This window comes from Oreochromis niloticus, linkage group LG23 (assembly GCF_001858045.2).
Source record: "Oreochromis niloticus isolate F11D_XX linkage group LG23, O_niloticus_UMD_NMBU, whole genome shotgun sequence".
NCBI lineage: Eukaryota > Metazoa > Chordata > Actinopteri > Cichliformes > Cichlidae > Oreochromis > Oreochromis niloticus.
In genome coordinates, this window is record NC_031986.2 from 35,681,278 (window position 1) to 35,702,577 (window position 21,300).

The window sequence follows — 21,300 nt, forward strand, 5'->3', positions numbered from 1 at the left end:
GTAGCTCAGTGTGAATCTGAATCTGAACAGTTCAGAGACACAAATCTGTTCAGTGAGCCGCACAAAGCCGAGAAAGTGGGGAAAAATTAAATTCGCTTCAATATGTCATCAAACTGTCAGCTCAGAAGAAATCCATGTTTTTGAATTTGTCTTACAATTATTGTAAATTATTCGATTCATTCTTCACTTCTAATTACTTTTCAACAGTCAGGCAGTTTGTTTAGTTACCTGCTTTTTAATTTTTGTATTTTTATGTCATATTTTTATATTTTTAAATATTTCTTTGGTGATTCTTTTAGATAGAGAAGTCAAATTATGCATTTAAAATGTTTTGATATAATATAAATAATAATCTGGCATTTGATAAATATACAAATATCAGTCACATAAAATATATTAATACAAAATGTCTTTACGTTCATTTTGACATTTTTATTCAGTATTTTTATTATATTTTATTTCAGTGAATGTTGCGTTTTTCAAATATATTTATAGATATTCTTTACGTGGCTTATTTGTTTTTATGATTGATTAATTTTATTTTTTTTTGCCTGGTGTTTCTTGTTAAATGGGTTGGAAATTTATTCAGTTACATGTTTTAGTTCTTATTCTGAATTCAATTTCACATGATCATTTATTTATTTTTAATGTTCGTTAAAACTATACTGTAATTGTTATTGAACTTATTAAAATATTTAGATAGAAAATAATATTCTGGCATTTAAAAGATGTGAATATCAATCAAATATGTTTATTAATAATATTAGAATAAGAATATTATATTTTTATAATTGCTATTATGAAGCTATTTAAATTTTCTTTCTGTTCTCTGTGTTTCATTTTTTTATTTCTTTAAAATTTCAGTGACTTTTTTAGTTTTTATTAATAATATTTTGGAAATTCGAGCAGACCCCCTCGAGTACCGGTTCGATTCCCAGCCGAGCGACCATCTGCTGCATGTCGTTCTTCTCTCTGTGCTGTTTCCTGTCACTCTCTCTGCTCTCGGTCTTTTGAAGGAACAAAAATGCCCAGAAAGATATGTGCAGAATAAACTGCTGTTCTTAATATAAATTAATTTTACAGAGGTGTTTAGGTTTCTGTTGAGTATTTCTATGATTCCAGTAGAATCAAATCTATTTTTAAAGCAGCTGTACAGCTACAACAGAAGCACGTCCACTCTGGTTCAAACTGAATTATAAATCACAGGTTAGCCGTCTCAAAGGAAACTTTAAATATTATATTTTTATTTTATTTATTTTATTTGCATTAGAAAAAATAGAAAATTGCTTTAATTCTCAGTTATTATTTATTATATTCAGTTTATTGCATTCACATTGTTCCGGTGCATTTTGGTTTATTTTACTTTTTACTTTCATTTTTGCAGACTCAGAGATTTTGTAGTTTTATTTTGGTGACCATGTTCTTAAACACACACGCACACACTGATTATATTTGTGAGTTCCTTCCTCTCCCTGTCTCCTCTTCCTCTCTCGGCCGGTGTATTCATGCTACTTTTCCTTTCCGTTTCTTTTCTTCCTTTCCTCCGTCTTGCGTTGGAAAGCTGGATATAAGCTGCGTGGCTCTCTAGCTAGCTCGTTCATCTCCCGACAAGGTAAAGACGTCAACACGCCTCCTCACTTCCTGTCTACATGTCTGTGAAACCGCCTCCTCCTCCTTCTCCTCCTTTTTGTCTGAGTTTCCGTCTCGTGCCCCCCTCAACCTCCTTCACCTCCCCACCGCACTCCACCCAACCCTAACTCCACTCACCTGGCAGCATGCTGATGATGTCACTGTGGCACTTTGTTTATTGGTCGATTTTTTTTGTTTGTGGAGGAGAAAACCAGCTGGATGGACAGCAGGACAGTTTGTGTCTGTGTGCGAGTGTGTGTGTGTGTACGAGTGTGTGTGTGTGTGTGTGTGTGTTGAATGTGTATATGGTAACGAGTAAAGGTGTTGTTAGAGTGTGCATCAGGAGACGTTTGAATCTGATAAATGACGAAAACTAACCACAGATTGTATATTAAAGATGGACGGTAACTCAAACTGGTTTGAACCGTGAGGCAGCCTAATGGCTGCTGGATGAGAGGGTGGAGCTCTAACTTACTGCTAATCAGTAACATCAAAATCCTTGAATTTCACTCAGCAGTCCTGGAGCTCCTCCTTTTTGGACGCTCTGCTAGTACAGTAACATCACAGCAGCCATGTTATTGGTCAGCTGATGTCATTATGACAGTCCAGAGGTCGAGTTCGGGTGAAGCTGAGCAGACAACTAGCAGCTACAGCCATCCACCTGTCAACCAAAGAGGCCACACCCCTAATTATTATGAAGGGCAATATTATCTAGAGACCAAACAGTTTCTGGATTGTGTTGTAATGGACAAAGGTGGATGAAGATGGAGCTGCCAAGCAGAAAGAGAAGAGGACGACCTCAGAGGAGGTTCATGGATGTAGTTATGGAGGACATGTTGGTGTGAGAGAGGAGGATGCTGGGAATGATGGAGGCAGATGATCTGCTGTGGAGACCCGTTAAAGGTCTCCACATTTAATTAAATGGTTGTGGGTTTTTGTGTTTATTTCATTTTGTAATGTTTTACAGATTTTTATTTGAAATAACAAATAAAATTATTAATGTGTCCCAGTTAAATTATTAACTGGGACACATTAATAATGGATAAATGGATGATAAATAATGAATGAATGAATCATAATCAGTGATGGATCGATGGATCATGGATGGATGGATGGATGGATGGATGATGGGGGATGGATGAATGGATAATGATTGATGGATGATGGATGGATGAATGATGGATGTATCATGGATGGATGATCAATGATGGATGCATCATGGATGAATGATGGATGCATCATAGATGAATGGATCATGGATGGATGATGAATGATGGATGGGTTGATGATGGATGAATGATAGATCATGGATGGATGGATGGATCTTGAATGAATGATGGATGATGATGAATGATTGATGGGTGGATGGATAATGAATGATGGAGGGATGGACGATGTATGAATCGATCATGGATGACGGATGGATGGATGGATGTGGAAACAGGATGAGGAAGAAGACATTGCTGAACAGCCTCACTTCCGCCTGACAAAACCTCTTCAGTCCTTCATCACACTCACAAACAAGCAACCCCCTCCTCTGCCTCTTCCTCCTCCTACTGCACCTCTGCCCGTCACTACAAGCCCCACCCCCTCCAGGTAGACCACAGTCTGTGTTGTTCCCTCTGTTCACAGATCGTCTACGAACTGTGGAACAATCGTGTGTTTGTGCTGGTAATCAGCCATGCAGAGCCTTATTTGCAGTAAAAGTACCTCCAAGTAAAAGTACTCCGTTACAATAAAAGTACTGCATGTAGAAAGCGGCCAGCCCGGGTTCAAATCTGACATGCGGCCCTTTGCCACATGTCTCCCCCCCCCATCACTCTTCACTGCACTGTGTAATAAAGGCCAAAAATAAAATATATTTTTTTAAAAGCTGTATTGATGATGATCACTGCCGTTCCTGTGATGAACTAATTCAGCCTGAACGGCATCTATCTGGTAGCTATGGTAAAAATTAAAATGTGACAAGTCAAGACGTTCCCGTCTGCTGAAGCTTATTAAATATTTCAAATAAAAATCATCACATGTAAGCGTGTCTTGATATTAACAGCAGCCAGGTTATGTTTGTTTTTATCCCAGCTGATAACGTTTCACACAGCTGAGCTGACAGGAAAGAGAAGCAGCATGTCTGAGTTTCTCGTCTCTCAGACAACTGACTGACTTTTTATATTTGAATAAAAATGTTGCCGGCTGGCCCGTCTGACACACAAAGAAATAAGAATAAATGATGGGCTTTACATCATCACTCAGAGGAACCTTTCCTTAAACTATAAAAGTGAAAGTAAACTTGTGTTTTTAAAAAACTGAATAAAATAATGTAATTTCACATTTTTATTTGGTTTTCTGTTTTTATTTATATATTTTGTTGCACACTTGTCATGTCGATATTATTATTTTTATAAAATTTCAGGCTTTTGTTTTGATGTTCTTTTTTATATTTTAGTGTTTCATTTTATTTGTTTTATCATTTTTACTCATGTTGTCATTTTATGCTGGTATCTAAAAACTAAAAAAGGCTCAGACACACTAAACTCTCTGACACCTGCAGCCTGTGACTCAATCTCCAAGCCCCGCCCCTGATCTCTAAGCCCCACTCCAAACCACTACCTCCCTCCTCCCAACTCCCCCCCCCATTGGGGGTGCATAAAAAGTGTTTAAAGAATCAAACCTGCCATGACCCGCTCCTCCTCATCATGATCATCATGGTTCTTGGCAGGGATGCCGTCACCCGCCAGCGCTCTAAAGAGGTCAGAGAAGTCCGGTTTCTGCGGCACTGCGCCTTCGCCGAGCGGCGCTTCCTCCACCTCCTCCTCCTCTTCTTCTTCCTCTTCCCCCCGAACGGCTTTCACACACCATCACCGGCCCGTCATTACCGGGCCTCGAGGTGAGGTCATCCCCAGAAACCTCCCTCACCCACCTCCCACCACACACACACTCACCTCCTTCACCCCACCCCCGTCAGTCTCTGTGGGTTTTGTCAGGAGGAGGCACCTGTAGACACACACCTGTAGGCAGGGAACTGTGTGTTTGTGTGTGTGTGTGTGTGTGTGTGTGTGTGTGTTGTGAGAGCATCCTTCCCACCTCACACCTGTTCTTATGTCCCACCCACCCACCACTAACCCATCTCCTGCTCCTTTCTCATCTTCTGATTGGCTGAAATAATCTACCACAGAAACACACTTCCTCCTTATGCGTGTGTGTGTGTGTGTGTGTGTGTGTGTGTGTGTGTGTGTGTGTGTGTGTGGACATTGAGTCTTGAGAAGTGTTTTTCCATAATAATAATCTGCAGATAACCCTCATTCATCACTTTACCATCTAATCTGGCGAGCAGCTGAAATACTCACAGACCTCTGGCTTTAAATAAAAAATGATTTTTAAGCAGACAAACTTTCTGTGTAGTGTAACAGGAAGCAGAGGGATTATAAAATAATCTGATTTACTGAGCAGGTCAGGCGCACCTTAACGATGTGTCATGTGATGCTTTGTCCAACGTGAGGAAATTAAATCCTCACATATAGTGTGATTTGCTTGTAGTCCAGGTCTCAGTGAAGTTTGTGCAGGAGAGCCGATAAAGTCGTCACATTACATGTAAGAAAACATTCCACCTTAAAAGTTCAAAAAGGACAGGAGATTGTCCATGTGTGGATGCAGCTATACAAGCTGATGGAGAGACTCTCTGATGGGCAGCGATCTGGATCTTCTCCAGGAGGATCCGGAGGATTAGTTTGAGTTTAGTGGTCTGAAGATCACTTTGGGCCTTTCTTATCAAGGTCTTTCCTCCACACCCCCTCTCTGCACCTCCAGTGATGGCTTACCTTCCTGTACTTTCTCCATCCTCACCTCCTTTAAAATTCTTCCACATGTGGTGAAAATGAAGGAACTCTCCTGTTTTAATTCTTCACCTTCTTCTTATCGTTTATCAATCCACCTCCTGATGGAGAATATCTTCTTCAAGGAATAGTTGGCAGGGGAGAGGAGGAGGAGGAGGAGGAGAGGGGTGTCTGAGGCAGTGAAGCGAGGCAATTTGCAAAGTGGAACTAATCCCAGCTCTTTCTTCTGTGTTCGACATGCCGGTACCACACATACTGCTGCTGCAGCGCCGCTGAAGGAAAATCCTCCGCTTTGCCGTCTCGCCCGAAGAAAGACGAGAAGATCGATATCAGAGAAGTTCACAGATTCAGCTGATGACAGGGAAATCACACACTTTCATCCTACAGCTGAGATAGACCCCGAGATGTTTGGAAGGAGGCTGATTTTGTGCTGGGATTGGATTGGTCACCTGATCCAGCACTAACTATATGCTTTAGCAAAAAAGGAAAGTTTGAAGCCTAATCTTAAAAGTAGAGATAGTGTCTGTCTCCTGGATCCAAACTGGAAGCTGGTTCCTCAGAGTAGGGTCCTGAAAACTGAAGGCTCTGCATCCCATTCTACTTTAAAATTCTCTAGGAACAACAAGTAAGCCTGCAGTCTGAGAGTGAAGTGCTTTAATGGGGTGATATGGTACTGTAAGGTCATTAAGATAAGATGGGTTCTGATTATTTAGCAGGAGCAGGATTTTAAATTCTGGATTTAACAGGGAGCCAATGAACTTTGGAAGTTGGTTTGTGGGTGTGAGATCCACTCGTTTACTCTGTCGATCAGTGAGGCCATCAAATAAATGAAGTTGGCACAACACATCGAAAAAAAATCCCAGAAACAGGATGTGGAACCAAACTAAATCAAACACACACACACACACAGGTGGCTGAGCATGCCTGCACACTGAGTGAGATCATTTCTATTAATGTACACACACTCTGTCCCCGTGTGTGTGTGTGTGTGTGTGTGTGTGTCTGTGGTTACAAGAGAAAGAGAGAGGGCAGAGAAAGCCATCCATCCAATGATTACTGTAAATACACTGCTACAGAGCGCATACACACACACATACACACACGCACGGGCGGTCAGTGTGTATTGTCAGAGTGATAAATCACAGCAGACTTTAAGTGAATTAGTGCAGCAGCTTTAACTCTCCTTCCTCCGCTCCCTCGCTCTCTCTCTGTCATTTCTAATGTCTCTCTATCTCCCTTGCTCCCCCCTCAGCATCTTCTCTGCACTCTCCTCAGACCTCCATACATCACAGGCCTTAACGAGGCCTCATCCACTAACGAGCAATCAGAGAGTATTAGACCAATTAGAGCCTTAATTAGACTGAAGGAGAGAAGGAAGAGGAGGAGCCACGTAAATGATGTAGCCTCACCTCCACACACCTGTAGTGATTGACAGCTGGGGTGTCCTGTTGTCATTGGTTCATCTGCTCTGTGTGTCCATCATCATGTATCTGCATGTTAAGCCACGCCCCCTTAATAAACTTAATAAACTCCTTGCTTCCCACAATGATTATGTCTCTACCTTCCTCCCCCAACTCTCCTCCCCTTTAATCATTTAATCTCTCCCTCTCTCTCCCCCTCAGCGAGCCCCACGCTCCCCCTCCAGCCTCCACTTCTCCTCCTCCCCCATCCTGCAGCAGCCTGGCTCCTACTTCTCCCACCCGGCCATCAGGTATCACCCGCAGGAGACGCTCAAGGAGTTCGTCCAGCTGGTCTGTCCTGACTCCGCCCAGCAGGCCGGACAGGTGGGCTTCCTCAACGTAAGCACGCACAGAGACACAGACACATGCACGCACACACACGTGTACACACACACAAACACATCTCAGCTGGGTTTTCCAGCCTCTGCAAAGGTGGGATCTGTTTGCAAAACTGCTGCAGTGTGTGTGTGTTTGTGTGTGTGCCGGTGTGTGTGGCCTTTGTACTGCAGTGAGATAGTTGATATATCTAAGTCTAGACACTGAATCAATACACCTTCCACACACACACACAGGCTCAGACACACAAACACGCACAGGCTCAGACACACACACACAAACACACACACAAACACACACACAGGCACAGAGCATCTGCTTTCCGTTTTTCCTACATGTTGGCCCGACTGCAGGGCGATCCCGATTGGAAGGCCGAGCCGCCTCTAACTTAACCTTAACCCCCGAGCACTCGTTCTCTGCCTGGTGTTGACTAGATGAAACAGCTGATCTTTTTCTAATCGTTACTAAGAGTCGCTGAAGTCGTGCGATAGTCGCACTGAAATTTGTTGGAAACTGAAAGCGTGTTTTGTTTTGTTTTTTAACCTGGATAAAAACCAAGAAAAGAAAGCAGCCCATGTCCCGTTTGAACAGTAGAGGCGGTCACTTTGTCAACTTTGCATTTAAAAAAATTAAAACCCATCATCTCAAATTTCTCAAATTCTAAAATGCGATGTTTGGGATAAAAAGAAAAAAACTCACCACCTCACACGCACACAGTGTGAGGTGGTGGAGTGTTTCCACTATAGACACGCCCCTTTCACTTAATTGCAGAGTGTCACTAAGAGATGGGGCTTTCTTCCAAAAACCCTTGACCTGGATCGTTAACTACAAATGATTTTCTCACTTTTATTGTCGGGTTTTTGCTTTATACTCTAAAGCGCACTGAGGCCACTGTTGTAAATAAAACTGAATTGAATTTGACATTCTTTGATAGCTGTCGCTGTAAAACTCTTTACCCATTAAAATATAAAAACTTTAATTTTTAAAAATGTAAAATAAAGGATATAACTTCACAGTCTATTTGGCCATCCAGACGTTTTACACTGCAGATCACTAAAACTGTTTCCAGTAAAGTTCTTCATTTAGCCATTTCAATCTAATCTAATCTAATAAATAAATAAAATTTACAAAAAAATTATATTCTAGCAAACAAGTTTCCTCAGAGATCCCAAACCAGATGTGGAGGTGATTTCTGAGACTGGTACATCTTCATTTTTCATATATTTTGTTGTTTGCTGGGCTGTTGCCTCTTCAGACCTCTGTTTGAATTATAAGCCATCCTTCATTGTTTCTGTTAGGTTGCAGCTTAATATTGTCATTCATTCTTTAGATTTCTTTAAACTCTCATGTTGTGCAAAAGTCTTGAGCGACCTGTAATTTCTCTATATTTTGTATAAGAGAGGCCAGAAATTTCACCTGCTCTCCAGGCTGTATGATGGTTCCAGAGTTGTCCTTTGGACATCCTCGTACCTGAGATGGGGATGTTGTTTCGAGCTCTGTTTTAACCTTGAAACCATCCAAATGAAAGTTTATCAGAACAGGGCTACCTTGATGGATGTGCATGGATGTGTAACTCTTATCAGCGGAGTGTTCCCGGGGCTGGGATGATGTCTTTGGAAATGTGCGACATAAGCAAACAAACAAAGCAACCTCATGGTGCCTTCCATAAAATAGGACATCAGAAGACTGCCAAAGAAATGGAGTGCAGACTACTGTGTAAATTTTAATAAATGTAAGGTTTTCCTGTTTGATCTTCAGTTTTTGTTGAAAATCTTTGTTTCAAAAAGGAGAGACGCGCTTTCACACTTACTCCAATTAAAACGAGTAATATTCTGATGTCAGAGTTTTCATGTGCGCAGCTCTGCACTGAAATCTGTTTCTCTAAATGAGCGGCCTGACTAAACTAAACAGGCATGTCGTGCACCAAGTAGAAATTGCTTCTGCATGTTGTTAATTTACACTCTGGTATAATTTGCAGATGTATTAACAACAATTTTAGTATCACATTCTGGACTGCAAACTTTAAAAACAGGATTTCAACATTTGTAAAAATCTAAATGCAACCTTTTGTGATGACACGTCGGTGGCGTTCAACCATCGCAGAGATGGGGGGGTTGCTGCTTGTCTGTAGGAGGTTTGGAGCATGACAGTTAAACAACAAGCACTAAAATGAGAAAAGTAAAAGTCCTTTGTATGAACTTTGTCATAAGGTCCGGGAAAATACAAAGAAAATGATTCCTGTCCTCACACGTGTTCGTGAGTTCAAATCACAGCCAGGACAGAGATGGTATCTGGGCTGGGGTTGGGAAGTCGTCGGCCTTCTGTGGGAGAGCTGTGTGAACGCTCACCTAACTGCTGTGATGCTGATGACAGTCTGCGCTCTCTCACCTGTCTGTAAACGTTGGCCCTAAAATTCCTGCAGTGATTTATCAGAGATATGCAGAGCGCTGAAGGAGAGTTAAAAAATAGAAGCGGTTCACAGCGGCAGTTTGCTGCACTTTAAATCCAGACATTATTAGTAAAACTACTGTTAATATATTTAACAAACTGTGTTATTAAAGTGTTTATTTATGTATCCATGGTCAGGATTCAGACCATTCTTACCAATAAATTTTGTGTGGTTTATTCCCTACGTTCAGGTTGAAGGGTCGTATGATGGCCATGATTCTTTGACTGCACAATCACAAGAATCACAAGAAAGAGTGCTGTTAGTGTAGTTGCTCATTAATGACTGTTAGTTCTCTCCTCCCTGTCAGAGATTTTGTACTCATAACTAAATACTGCAGAGTGTCTCTTTCACAGAGCAGGACTGTGATCGCTGTGACTATAGCGAGGGTTACAGTAGTTTTAACCACGGTGACAGTGTCGTGGCTGTCTCCTACAGCAGCATTTCACTCACCATCACCTGAACTGTTTCAAACAAAGTGCCACATATTTGTGTCAGAAATACACACACACATATGTGTTGCCGTACAGTTGGGGTGCATTTAAATTTCGATTTTGCATTTTATATAAGAACATTAGCAGTGCAGTTAAATAATTATTTTATGAATAACGCAAGTCACAGAATGGAAGCGTCACTTCTTGTGTGGCTTGCTCGGTGTGAACAGCCTGTATTTTATTTGCTGCAGCGTCTATCTTTATCACTATTTTATAGAAGGGTAAACGCTATGATTCTGTTCTAATTCTAGGATCCATGAACAAATTGAAAAGGTCTCGTGTAACAAGTTTGTAAATGAATGCGCCTCCACCCTGCTCCCCCTGATGGATACACAAGACATTACAACTGATTTTCCTAAATGCTGCTTAGAGGTCTTACTACCCGATGTTGTGTTGTCCACGTCATAGGCGGGGATATCATTACGGTCCCTCAGGGGTTCAGTCGAACTGAGCAGAGAGTCCAGTCACAGTGAATAAAGAGTAAAGTCAGAGTAGAGCAGCCAATCAGATGGCTCAACGCCTGAGGAGCAGAGCTGAGTAGGTGTCCCGGTGTCTTACTGACTTGAATCCCTCCTGGTTCCTTGCTCTTTGTTATGGTCAGTTTTCTTTGAAGGCAAACATATTTGTCCCTTTCGTTTTTCCACTTCTTTGTATGTTCCTTCACATCCACTCTGATCTCCCTGCCGTCTGTCAGTCTTCGTATTAAGGCGATGATTATTGTTCTGATAATTCAATAATTGCAGTGAAAAAGTAGCTGGAAATGCTCAGAAGGACTCATCGGTACTAAACAGACCAATCACAGTGGTTTGGGCTGCGTTAACACAGCGTTTCCAGGAAGGTTTCAGAAGGGTTTGTGTTTACAACGTACCTGCAGCATAGATTTAACATTGAACACCTGCACGTCTTTCTTGGACTAAAAGCAGGAGAAATTCTGTGTACAGGTGTTTTGGATCATCATTTTATGGATGAGAACATAATTAAACCAACATGTCCTTCTGACTGATGGAAACAAAGACGCACGTCTTTACTGCACTGACAGGACGGATATTTCATGCTTTGTGAGAGATGGTTCTTCACTTCCAGGCAGGTCTGTCACAGCAGTTTTTGCTGCATGTTCAGCCCAGGGGCGTAATTTCCAGGGGGTTTAGGGGGGTTATGACCCCCCCAATAATCAGACCCAACCAACATAACCCCCCCAATAAAATTATGAATTATGTTGCATGAATAGGCTGTTGATTTTCTTTACTCATTTCAGTTATTACCAGCAAAATAGTTGCATATTTCATCATCTGGGAATTTACCCAGATTTATTTATTTACACAGAGATCTTGATCCCCCCAATGTTCAGCACAAAATTACGCTGATGGTTCAGCCAGTGAGAAACTTCCACCGCTGAAGGCTGTACCACACACGGTTCTGTACTTTCAGAGAGTCTGGCTTAAAATCTGGGGCTGTATCCAGGACCTGCTTCCTCCTCTGGTTCTTTTTTCCTGTGGCGGAAAAGCACATTAGGACTGAGTGGTTAGTTATCCAGGTGTAAACACACACAGGTACGCACACAAAGGCGTATAAATACAGAGAGAATGCTGCTGAGAGCTAAGAACAGAGACAGAAGCAGGTACAAGTTACGCCTTCAGATCAGCAGGAGAAAATGCCAACAGCAGCAGAATCCTTTAAGACTGGCCAGGAAACTGCTGACACACACACGCACTCACACAGAGTCGGGTAGTCATATCATGTGGGGACATCTAATTGACATAATTCTTACCCTAACCATCAAAATGAATGCCTAACCCTAACCCTTAACCTAAACCATAACCTAACTGTAACGCTGACACTAAAACCACATTTTGAGTCTCAAAAATCCCTTCAAACACACACACTCTCACACACACATACACACTGAAAGGACGAGCTGTGAGGGACCTGTTGATGTTTATTTACAGAATATTGTACACATATTCTAACTGTGTCCCCCCACCCCCTTCAGCCTAATGGTAGCTCCCAGGGAAAGGTCCACAACCCTTTCCTGCCGACGCCCATGCTGCCTCCCCCACCGCCTCCTCCGATGGCCCGTCCCGTCCCACTGCCTGTTGACGCCAAGCCGCCCTCCACCTCCTCCACTGAGGGGGGAGGAAACTCACCCACCTCACCCAGTGAGTGTGCGCACACACACACACACACACACACACACACACACACACAGAGGAGATTTGCATCACGCATCACTTCTGCGTGTTTAAACTGGATTTTCCTGCTGGCTGTCACGCCCCCACACAAAAGGAACGACGCATCAGGTTTCAGTTATTAATCTGATATTTAGTTCTCGTGTAATCTGTGAGAAGTGATTTGTGATTGGATTATTTCTGACTGCGGGGTTCAGTGATGCTTCCTGTCTTTTGGCGAAAACAGACGCAGTCGCTGCCAAAATATTTAATCCTGCTAATACTCATCAACGACACATGGAGACACTGAAATTTGTTTGTATTTATTACTTATGTTTTTGCTTGATGTGTTTGTCATCTGTCTGACCTACTTCTTCTAAATAACTGTCAAGTCTTTCAAAACTTTATTAACAACGGCGTAGAAAATATAAACTTTCAAATCAGGTTCCTCTAAATCTAACTTGATTTGGGTCTGAATTTAAGGAGATAATTAAATTTAAAGTGTATCAGAGCTCCGTCGGGTCATCACGTGTTAATAACGGGACCTGTGTGTTTGTTGTGCAGCCTACTCCACCCCCACCACGTCTCCAGCTCAGCGGTTTGTCAGCGTCGGACCTCGAGACCCCGGCTTTAACATCCCTCAGCAACCACAGGTAACCAACAAACACAGGTGTGTCAGCTGCAAACATGTTTACAAACATATAAACATGTTTATTTCTGCTGTAAAGTTTTAACATGGGAGTCTGTGGGGACTAATTCACTGCTGGAGCCTCTGCTGGACGTCAGAGGAACTGCATCTTCTGGCCTCATTTTCAGCATGAGAGCGTGCTGCGCACACATGGTGTACCTGTGCTGGTCAGCGTGAAACCAGAGGAAGCAACAAGAGGTCAGACACCCATCAGCCAATTGGAGAACAGGATTTTGGGATTTATAAACAAAGACATTAACAGGGAAAGAAGCAGCGCTTCATTTCAGGCCTGAATCATTTACTGCAGGGCGGGTGGTTAGTGAACACAGCATCCTCATTGAATACTGTGTGTGTGCGTGTGTGTGTGTTGGGGGGGTCAGGGTCTGTTTGCCAGCTGATTTATGAAGAGAGTAACGATTGGGCAGCCTTGACTTAACTCATCCTGCACGCACACACACACAGTGAGGTGGGAGTCCTCTGTTGACAATCCAGACATGCTTGATTGCTTTGGTGTGTGTGTGTGTGTGTGTTTGGTGGCCCACAGTGAACAAGGGTGTCGATTTATCGACTCTGACACACACCAGCGCGCACACACACACTCTCTCTCTCGTGAAGACATGAGCCAGGTGTTTGTCACCGCTGCCAGAAACAGACTTGTGTTATTTATTCTTTCTCCATCTCTCGGGGACGATGTCGCGCTCCTCGAGTGATGAGCAGCTTCTCCTCCAAAGGTTTCCTTTCTGGGAATGAATTTAACCGTCAGTCATCAGAAAAATACAAAAATATCCAGGAGAATTTTTGTGTTTTGTTGGAAAATAAAGAAAATTTTGTCTTTTTTCAGTTTTATTTCTGCTTCAGATTCAGCGGGTTTGGAAAATGACTCACAGCTTTTTTAGGAAATGTGGACGTTGTTTGGAGAGTTTAAACACAGTAGAGAAGAAGACATGTTTTTAAGGTCAGCGTGTATGTTTTATAAAAAATAGATTTTTTGGGGGGGGGTTATGTGATGGTGTTTTTGGAGGAAAGTGGTGATATTTCAGGGTGGAGGTAGACATGGTGAGGAAGGCTTTAACATCTTTAACATCACACTTGGGCTGGATTAAGTTCACTCAGGTCCTCACACATCAATGTAAACACGTGTAAATGTGTTTACATTGATGTGTGTGTGTTGGGGGTGGGGGGCAGCTGGCGTTGTCTTTGTGTGAGAGTGGGCGTCGTGCCCACACGGGTCAGAGTGGTGGTTGCCCATGGTGACAAAGATGGAGGGAAGGCGCCGAAACTAACACACACACACACACGATCCACACCTCTCTCACACACACATACACACACACACACACACACACAGAGCATCAGGGAGAACACGGACTTGCAGTGGGACAGTGGGTCAGAAAGTGAAAGTCAGTGCTGAGCCATGCTGTCAGCATCACTGGGAGGTGAGACAGAACCACAGCATGTTCTCTCCCAGGAGCTCCAGAACCAGCCCAGAAACCACAAACGCGCTCTGAAGTGGTCATTTTCTGCTTTTCTTTTATTTCCTGTCAGATATCTGCTGTTCCAGTCGTCAATGTTCACATCAAACACGATCAGAGTTCCTGATACTGAGCTCAGTGTACAGTAATCTCTGTGAGCCCAGAGCTCAGCCAGATCTACATACTCAGGTTATCACAGTTTTTTCTACTGAAGCATCAGGATAATGTTGCATAGAGAAGCCCCACCCACCTTCTTTTCAAACCTCCTGTTTGCAAGCGGGAGCCAATCAGATGAAAGCTAACTTGAGAGGCTGAAGCCAGAAGAAAGTGGGGAAGGATTATTTTGAGCTGTGAATCATGCAAAGCTACTCTGGAAAGGTCCAAGAAAAATATCATGGAGCTGTAAATGAGCAGAGCAGGTCCTCTTTAACGTCTGTGATAAGCCCGTTCTGAAGGAATACAGCTTGTATCTTTAAGACATCAGAGGCTTTCACAACCTGATGCCATGCAAATGACAGCAAGCTGCAAAAACTCAAAGATCTACATGAAAATCCTGCTTTTATTTGTGCCATAAGGGAAACAAAGACATTTCACAGTCAGTAATTTTAGCTACTTTGATCATGTCTGTAATTCATACTCAGACATCAGGACTCAGACACCTGGACTCGATTACCAGGAATCACACAACAGGACTCAAACATCAGGGTTTGGGCACCAAGACTCAGATATCAGGATTCGGACATAGGACACCAGGACTCGGACATAAGGACAGACATCAGTTGTCAAACACAAGTTTTCAAACACCACTGATTCAAACATCAGTTCTCAGACACCAGGACTCAAACATCAGGACGCTAGAACTTGGACATCAGGACACCAGGACTTGAACATCAGGACACCAGGACTCAGACACCAGGACTTGGACAACAGGACTCCAATACCAGGACTCAGATACCAAGATTCAGACACCAGGACTTAGACATCAGGACTCCAGGACTCGGACATCTGGAGTCAGACATCAGGACACCAGGACTCGAACATGAGGATTCAGAAACCAGGACTCGGATACCAGGACTCCAGGATTCGGCCATCTGGAGTCAGACATCAGGCTTCTGAACTTGTCTTTTTTATTCAATGAATATTTGTCTATCATCCATCTCTCTCCGTCTATCACTGCTACTGTTTCTGTCTCGTCCTGAGTCAGCACTTCTCCAAGACTCACACACTCACTGAGTGAGTCATGATGTGGGCGTGGTGTTTGCACTGCATACGTGTGTGTGTGTTCAATACGAGTGTGTTTGTGTGTGTGTTTTAGCTTCACCTTGCAAATCGGACACGGAGACGGAGGATAACTACACACACAAAGGGGAAAGCACGGTGCACCCTCACTGCACCGTCTGCTCCTCCGATGAAACCCTACCACACAAACACACACACACTTGTATTGATCAGGTTATGGCTGGCTGTGGTATCACGGTGTGTGTGTAAATGTTTTAGTACCAGTTTTTCAGAAATCAGATTCTTTTGAACTTTTTAGACTCTCAAAGACATGAGTGACTTTTTGTTAAACTGTCATGATATCAGGGCTTTATCTCCACATTGGACATTCGTACGGTGAAAGGTCGCTGTTGGAAAAAAAGAAGAAAATAGCCTTCATCAGCCTTTTGCTTTTGAAACTGCCCTTGAGCTCCTCGTGTACCTCACACAGTTTTTCAAACCTAATACTTGTTTGCTCCACAGCTCTGGTTGGTAACTGGTTTTATATACCTCTATATTGGGAAATCTAAGAGATCTGTTGCATTAGCTTTGGTTGAGGCACACCTTCCTCTGCAGCAAATGACGAGCAGATGACACAGAGTGACTGTCACTGAAATCTTCTCTCTCTGAGTGATCGATAAGCCGTCATACTTAATCAATACGTTATCAATATCTCTGGTTTTTCACTGTTTTTAGAATGGTGCTGGTTTTAGACATTGTCTTGAACAGCTTTTAGAGCGTCTTACAGACCTCCCTGGATGTTCAGGATGGTTGTTGTGCTGCACAATGAATTACTTCCTTGAAGCTAAGAGCCACAGACAGAGTGGGATGTGCCGAGGTGGACAGCACATTGAGATTGCTGAGAATATGAAAAACATGGAAAAACAACAGCAGATTGCTCCTTTAAAATCGCCTTCCGTCTTTCGCTGTGATGAGTTTCTACAGTCTGAATCACAGCTGTCAGCATCAACCCACTGTGTGGTAACATTACTCCACACACACACACACACACACACACACACACACACACACACACACACAGAGACAAACACACTCTGTCTGGCCTGTGAGAGTTTCATCTTCTGAGTCTTCTCAGGACAGAGGGAGGAGCTGCAGTGCAGCGAGCGAGCGAGAGGCCGAGAGACACCGATAGACACAGGAAGAGAGAGAGCGAGGTAGAAAAGTCCCAGCGTCAGCAAGTTGTATTGATTAAAAACTAACCTTCCAGTCTTCTCCTCTATCACTACTGCACACACACACACACACACACACACACAGCAATAGAATTACAACGAGTCAGGAGCAACTGAGGTCTGAGTGCAGAGAAACCCTGCAACACACGCACACAAAGAAAGAAAAGGAATGCCTGATCCCGCGTGTTTCATTTAACTTTCACTTTAAATTCAAAATTCAGAAGCACATTTTCTAAAAAATGTACATTCTTTAAGTGTGTGTTTGTTTTTATTCCTTCGTGTGTGTGTGTGTGTGTGTGTGTGTGTGTGTGTGAAGAAGTGCGGAGTGGGACGGGGAGGAGAAAGTGATCGAGAGAGGATGAACGTAAAGAAAGAAACGGTGGAAGAGGATAAAAGAGGCGGGGTAGTGGGATGGGGATGTGGGGGGGTGATGCGGTTGCCTTGGCGATGGTAGTCACGTCCCGGGCCGTCTGGTTGTCCTTAGCAACCAGACATGATGTAACGCAGAGATGAACTTGAACTGGACGGGCCAGTGAGGAAGAGGAGGGAGAGATTCATGAACGATGCACCTTTGGCGATCGATACGAGCCTATCAGAGATGGATTACACACACACACACACACACACACACAGAGTTTTGTGCTCCTGTGTCATAAACTCATACCCAGAGAGGAGAAGCAGCGTCCTGTGTTTGTAGTCTGAGAACCTGACGGTCTGACCTCAGCCTGTTGTGGGTTCGACTAAATCAAGCCTCACTGGCATCCCCTAGAGGCAGCAGTGTTCATTACAGCCACAGGATTATAGCGTTGGAAAGAGAACATCCTGAGGATAGCATCAAATACCAAATTACAGAAATCCAGTCTGGAGGAACTGTTTGTGGTGGACTTAAATGAGGCAGTATTTTAATTCCCACAGTGTATCTGTATTATTGGACAGCAGCAGAGTAGCTTGTCATGATACAGGGTTCAAAATTATCTTTATCTATCTCTTTACACTATGCTTTAGTGCACCACCTCACTTTGTGAACATGCTGTTTTAGCTCCTCCCCTTGGGAAAGACTTTCTTCTGATTTGCTGCTACTCGTAAATGGAAGGGTTGAACATGCTTATATGGTGATCTCTATTAGAAACTATTTAATCATATCATATCTCTATGACATCACACAGACCCAATAGAAGAAAAAAATGGATAAACTGGTCCCAGAAAGTTGATTCTGTTCATCTGGACAAAGCTTTTCCAAGTTTCTGGGATTTCCTTACTCGGGAAATTGAGCATCCATCAAGACGTGACTGGGTGTTTAGAGCACTCTGCAGCCTGTAGCTCACAGTGATTACTGTACATACACTGACCTCATAAACCTCAAAAACTAAATTTTGTACACCTTTGCACTAGGGCTGCCATGATTAATCGACTAAACGTAGACTATCAAAATCGTCAACGACAAATTTAATATTCAACACATCGTTTGAAGCTTTTTAAGATCCTGAAACACGCAGGAATAAGTGGTAGGATTTAAGAGTTTAATAACGGACTGAAACAGAAGATGGCAGCAATGCATCTACAAGGATGCCAGCTGCCGTTTAACCCCAAATAAGAAGAAGCAGTCTCCGGTATCGTAGCTATGTCCAAATTTAGGGGCCGCATCCTTCGGATCCGATTATGTTACAGCGACACGACGAAGGCTGTCCAAATTCGAAGGCTTCTCCAAATGCGTCCGACAAATGCGTCCTTCTTTTCCCCAGATTCAAAGGATGGGTCAGGTGTATCCTTCGTGGCCCAACCTATCCCAGAATTCATAGCGCGGCCCAGCCAATTCTAGTTTCCAACAATGGCAGCAGCTACTTCGTTTTAATATTACTCTTATTACTCTTTCTGGGTCACAAAATAAATCTTTAAGATATTTTCATCCGAGAATGTAGGTGTGTAAACTTCAAATATTTGCTTGGTTTATCAAGACATCACATATTTGTAAAATTGCTCCGATGTTTTCGAAGACATGTTCCCTGCCAGTTCGATAGCTAGTCAGGGGGGTTCAAGGCTCAATAGAGCCGGCGATAAAACCGGACTCCCGGCACATCGTTTTCAGACCCTGTGGTCTTTCGCTACTCAGGTTAAACATGATATATAAGTCACTTAGATAACTTAAAACTGTTATTGTTTGGCTTTTTTCAGTGTTTTATTTGTTCCTGAGTAAATCAGTTTGGCTGAGATTAAAGTTATAGTTTTTACACAGCTGAATAAACGTCAAACAGAAAACTGATTAAACAGAAGTGTGAGATGGTCGAGAATTTACTCCCATGTCCTGTTATATTTTAGATAGCGAGGAGCAGGCGGCTGAGTTCATTAAACTCCACCGAGACAATCTGCAAATTTCATTAAAAGTTTAATAAACTATCATCTTGTCTTTATTTTTAGTTAGCATATACTTTAAACACTTCAAACTGTAAGCTAATGATAGTTATATAAGAGCAGACGCATGCTGATGCAATAAGCGTACGTTTTATGTCCAATGGATGCATGATCTGATTAACCAACTAATCGCAAAAATAATCGGTGACTAGTCGACTATTGAAATAATCTGTGAAGGTTCTCAGTCATCCAGGTCATCGTAGTCTAAGGAGCTTGGAAAGAAAAGCGTCTGGACTTCTTTAAGTTGCTTGAAGACGTTTCACCTTGTTTAAGAAGTTTAACCCCCCCAGGGGGATACTCCCACTGGGTTTAAATCTGGGATTCTCCACCATTTGACCTTAGAACTGAAGAAACTTCTCGGATGAGAGGTGAAATGTCTTCAAGCAACTTAAAGAAGTCCAGACGCTTTTCTTTCCAAGCTCCTTAGACTATTGAAATAATCGTTTGTGGCAGCCCTACCATCCATACAACTGAGAGGTAGTATGGAAAACATCATATTTGCCCTTTACATATTTGCTTTGTTCATGTTGCATTTTCTGACATTCTGGGGGCAGCCCACCAAACACCATCAGCATAAATTTTTGTTACCTGTCCTAAAAAACAGGCAGTTTCACTCAAAAGTCAGTTAATGCTTTAATTTTGATGCATTTGGGTCCCAACTGTCTAGAGGTTTGATCTGGGTATGTTTGGCCTGCTGTCAGTGTCAGAGTGAAGATCGGGAGAGCTGAAATGTCGCTTATCATTCACGGAGACACCTTTTCTGGTCTTGTGTTGTAACAGGATATATTGCATAACAGTCTCACTTATTTAATGTATACTTTATTGATCCCTGTGGGGAAATTCCTCTCTGCATTTAACCCATTCACTCAGTGGGGAGCAGTGTGTAGGGACGGTACCTTGCTCAGGGGTACCTCGGGGTATCCTTTCAGTGGATTCGAACCCCCGACCTTCCGATCATGGGGTGACCTCCTGAGCTATCCCTGACCCCCCACCCCCCCCTTTTTCTGTTTTTCTTTTCTCAATCTAAATAAATAATTCATGTTTCCTCAAAGACATACTTGAGGTATCCTGATTTCAGGAGAACACACATATATTTGTTTTGGCGCTACAAGCTAATCCACCCTAAGATTTATACTGTAACATCATGAATCCTTAAAATGTGACTGTAAGTTTTTCCATATTCAGGTTTTAACCATAGTTTGGAGAATTGTTTCTATAGCAACAGGAGTTGAATACAATAGTGTATCATCTGCATAGAAAAGTCCATAAACTTTAGTCACAGGATAAGTACCTGCAGTTGGGAGTGTCCGGTAAGTGGTCGCTAAAGCAGCCCAGATGTTAACATCTGTTTTTGTCTCTCCACAGTGGTACCTGGGATAAGGACTCCAGAGGCCCCTCCGCCCACCTGTACGACAAATCGCTGCAGTCTCTTCTCCGACCTTTCACCTTTGATGCCAGCTGTGACAGAAAGCCCAGTCTAACCTATCCCTACTCCTTTCCTGTTCATGGCTGACTCCGCCCCCACCAGCACCACACACAGGCTCAGCAGCATCAGCATGGCTACAGCGGATCAAACGCACCGTGACCCCCTGCAAACTGTATATCACAGACATCCCTGCAAACGTATGGTTCACACCTCAGTGTCCATATACAGTGCCAGACCCACCCCCCACCCCAAATCCAACCAGGTTGATAAATACGTGGGGGACCTGAGCCTACAATTTTTGGGAAAGACTGAGTCACAGTGCTTCTGACGACACATATGCTCTCCCATCATCCTTTGCAGCGGGTGCATCCGTGGACTTACAGTCGTACGAAACCCTCCCCCCACACATCACCCGCCCCCCCATCTGGAGTCTGATGGTTTGGGGGTTCGTGAAGTTGGGATGTGGCACAGTTGGTAGGAGGGGCCACCACCATC

The 21,300-nt window shown here is 43.0% G+C and overlaps 1 protein-coding gene across 7 annotated transcripts in view; it reads left to right on the forward strand.

Annotated features, from left to right (window-relative positions):
• nfia (nuclear factor I/A) overlaps positions 1-20,901 on the forward strand; it is a 144,345-nt gene extending 123,444 nt beyond the window's left edge. Inside the window, exons 7-12 of one of the 7 annotated variants that reach the window (XM_019351420.2) lie at positions 1,562-1,612; positions 3,763-3,768; positions 7,086-7,258; positions 12,186-12,351; positions 12,925-13,013; positions 20,745-20,901. In XM_019351420.2, coding sequence (XP_019206965.1) covers positions 1,562-1,612; positions 3,763-3,768; positions 7,086-7,258; positions 12,186-12,351; positions 12,925-13,013; positions 20,745-20,759 — 500 coding nt within the window. In that variant the 3' untranslated portion in view covers positions 20,760-20,901. Of the gene's footprint in view, positions 1-1,561; positions 1,613-3,762; positions 3,769-4,345; positions 4,514-5,726; positions 5,951-7,081; positions 7,259-12,185; positions 12,352-12,924; positions 13,014-20,744 lie in introns of those variants that run through there. The other 6 variants (XM_025902832.1, XM_025902833.1, XM_019351417.2 and 3 more) reach the window with 6 other exon arrangements.
• The last annotated feature ends 399 nt before the right edge of the window (positions 20,902-21,300 follow it).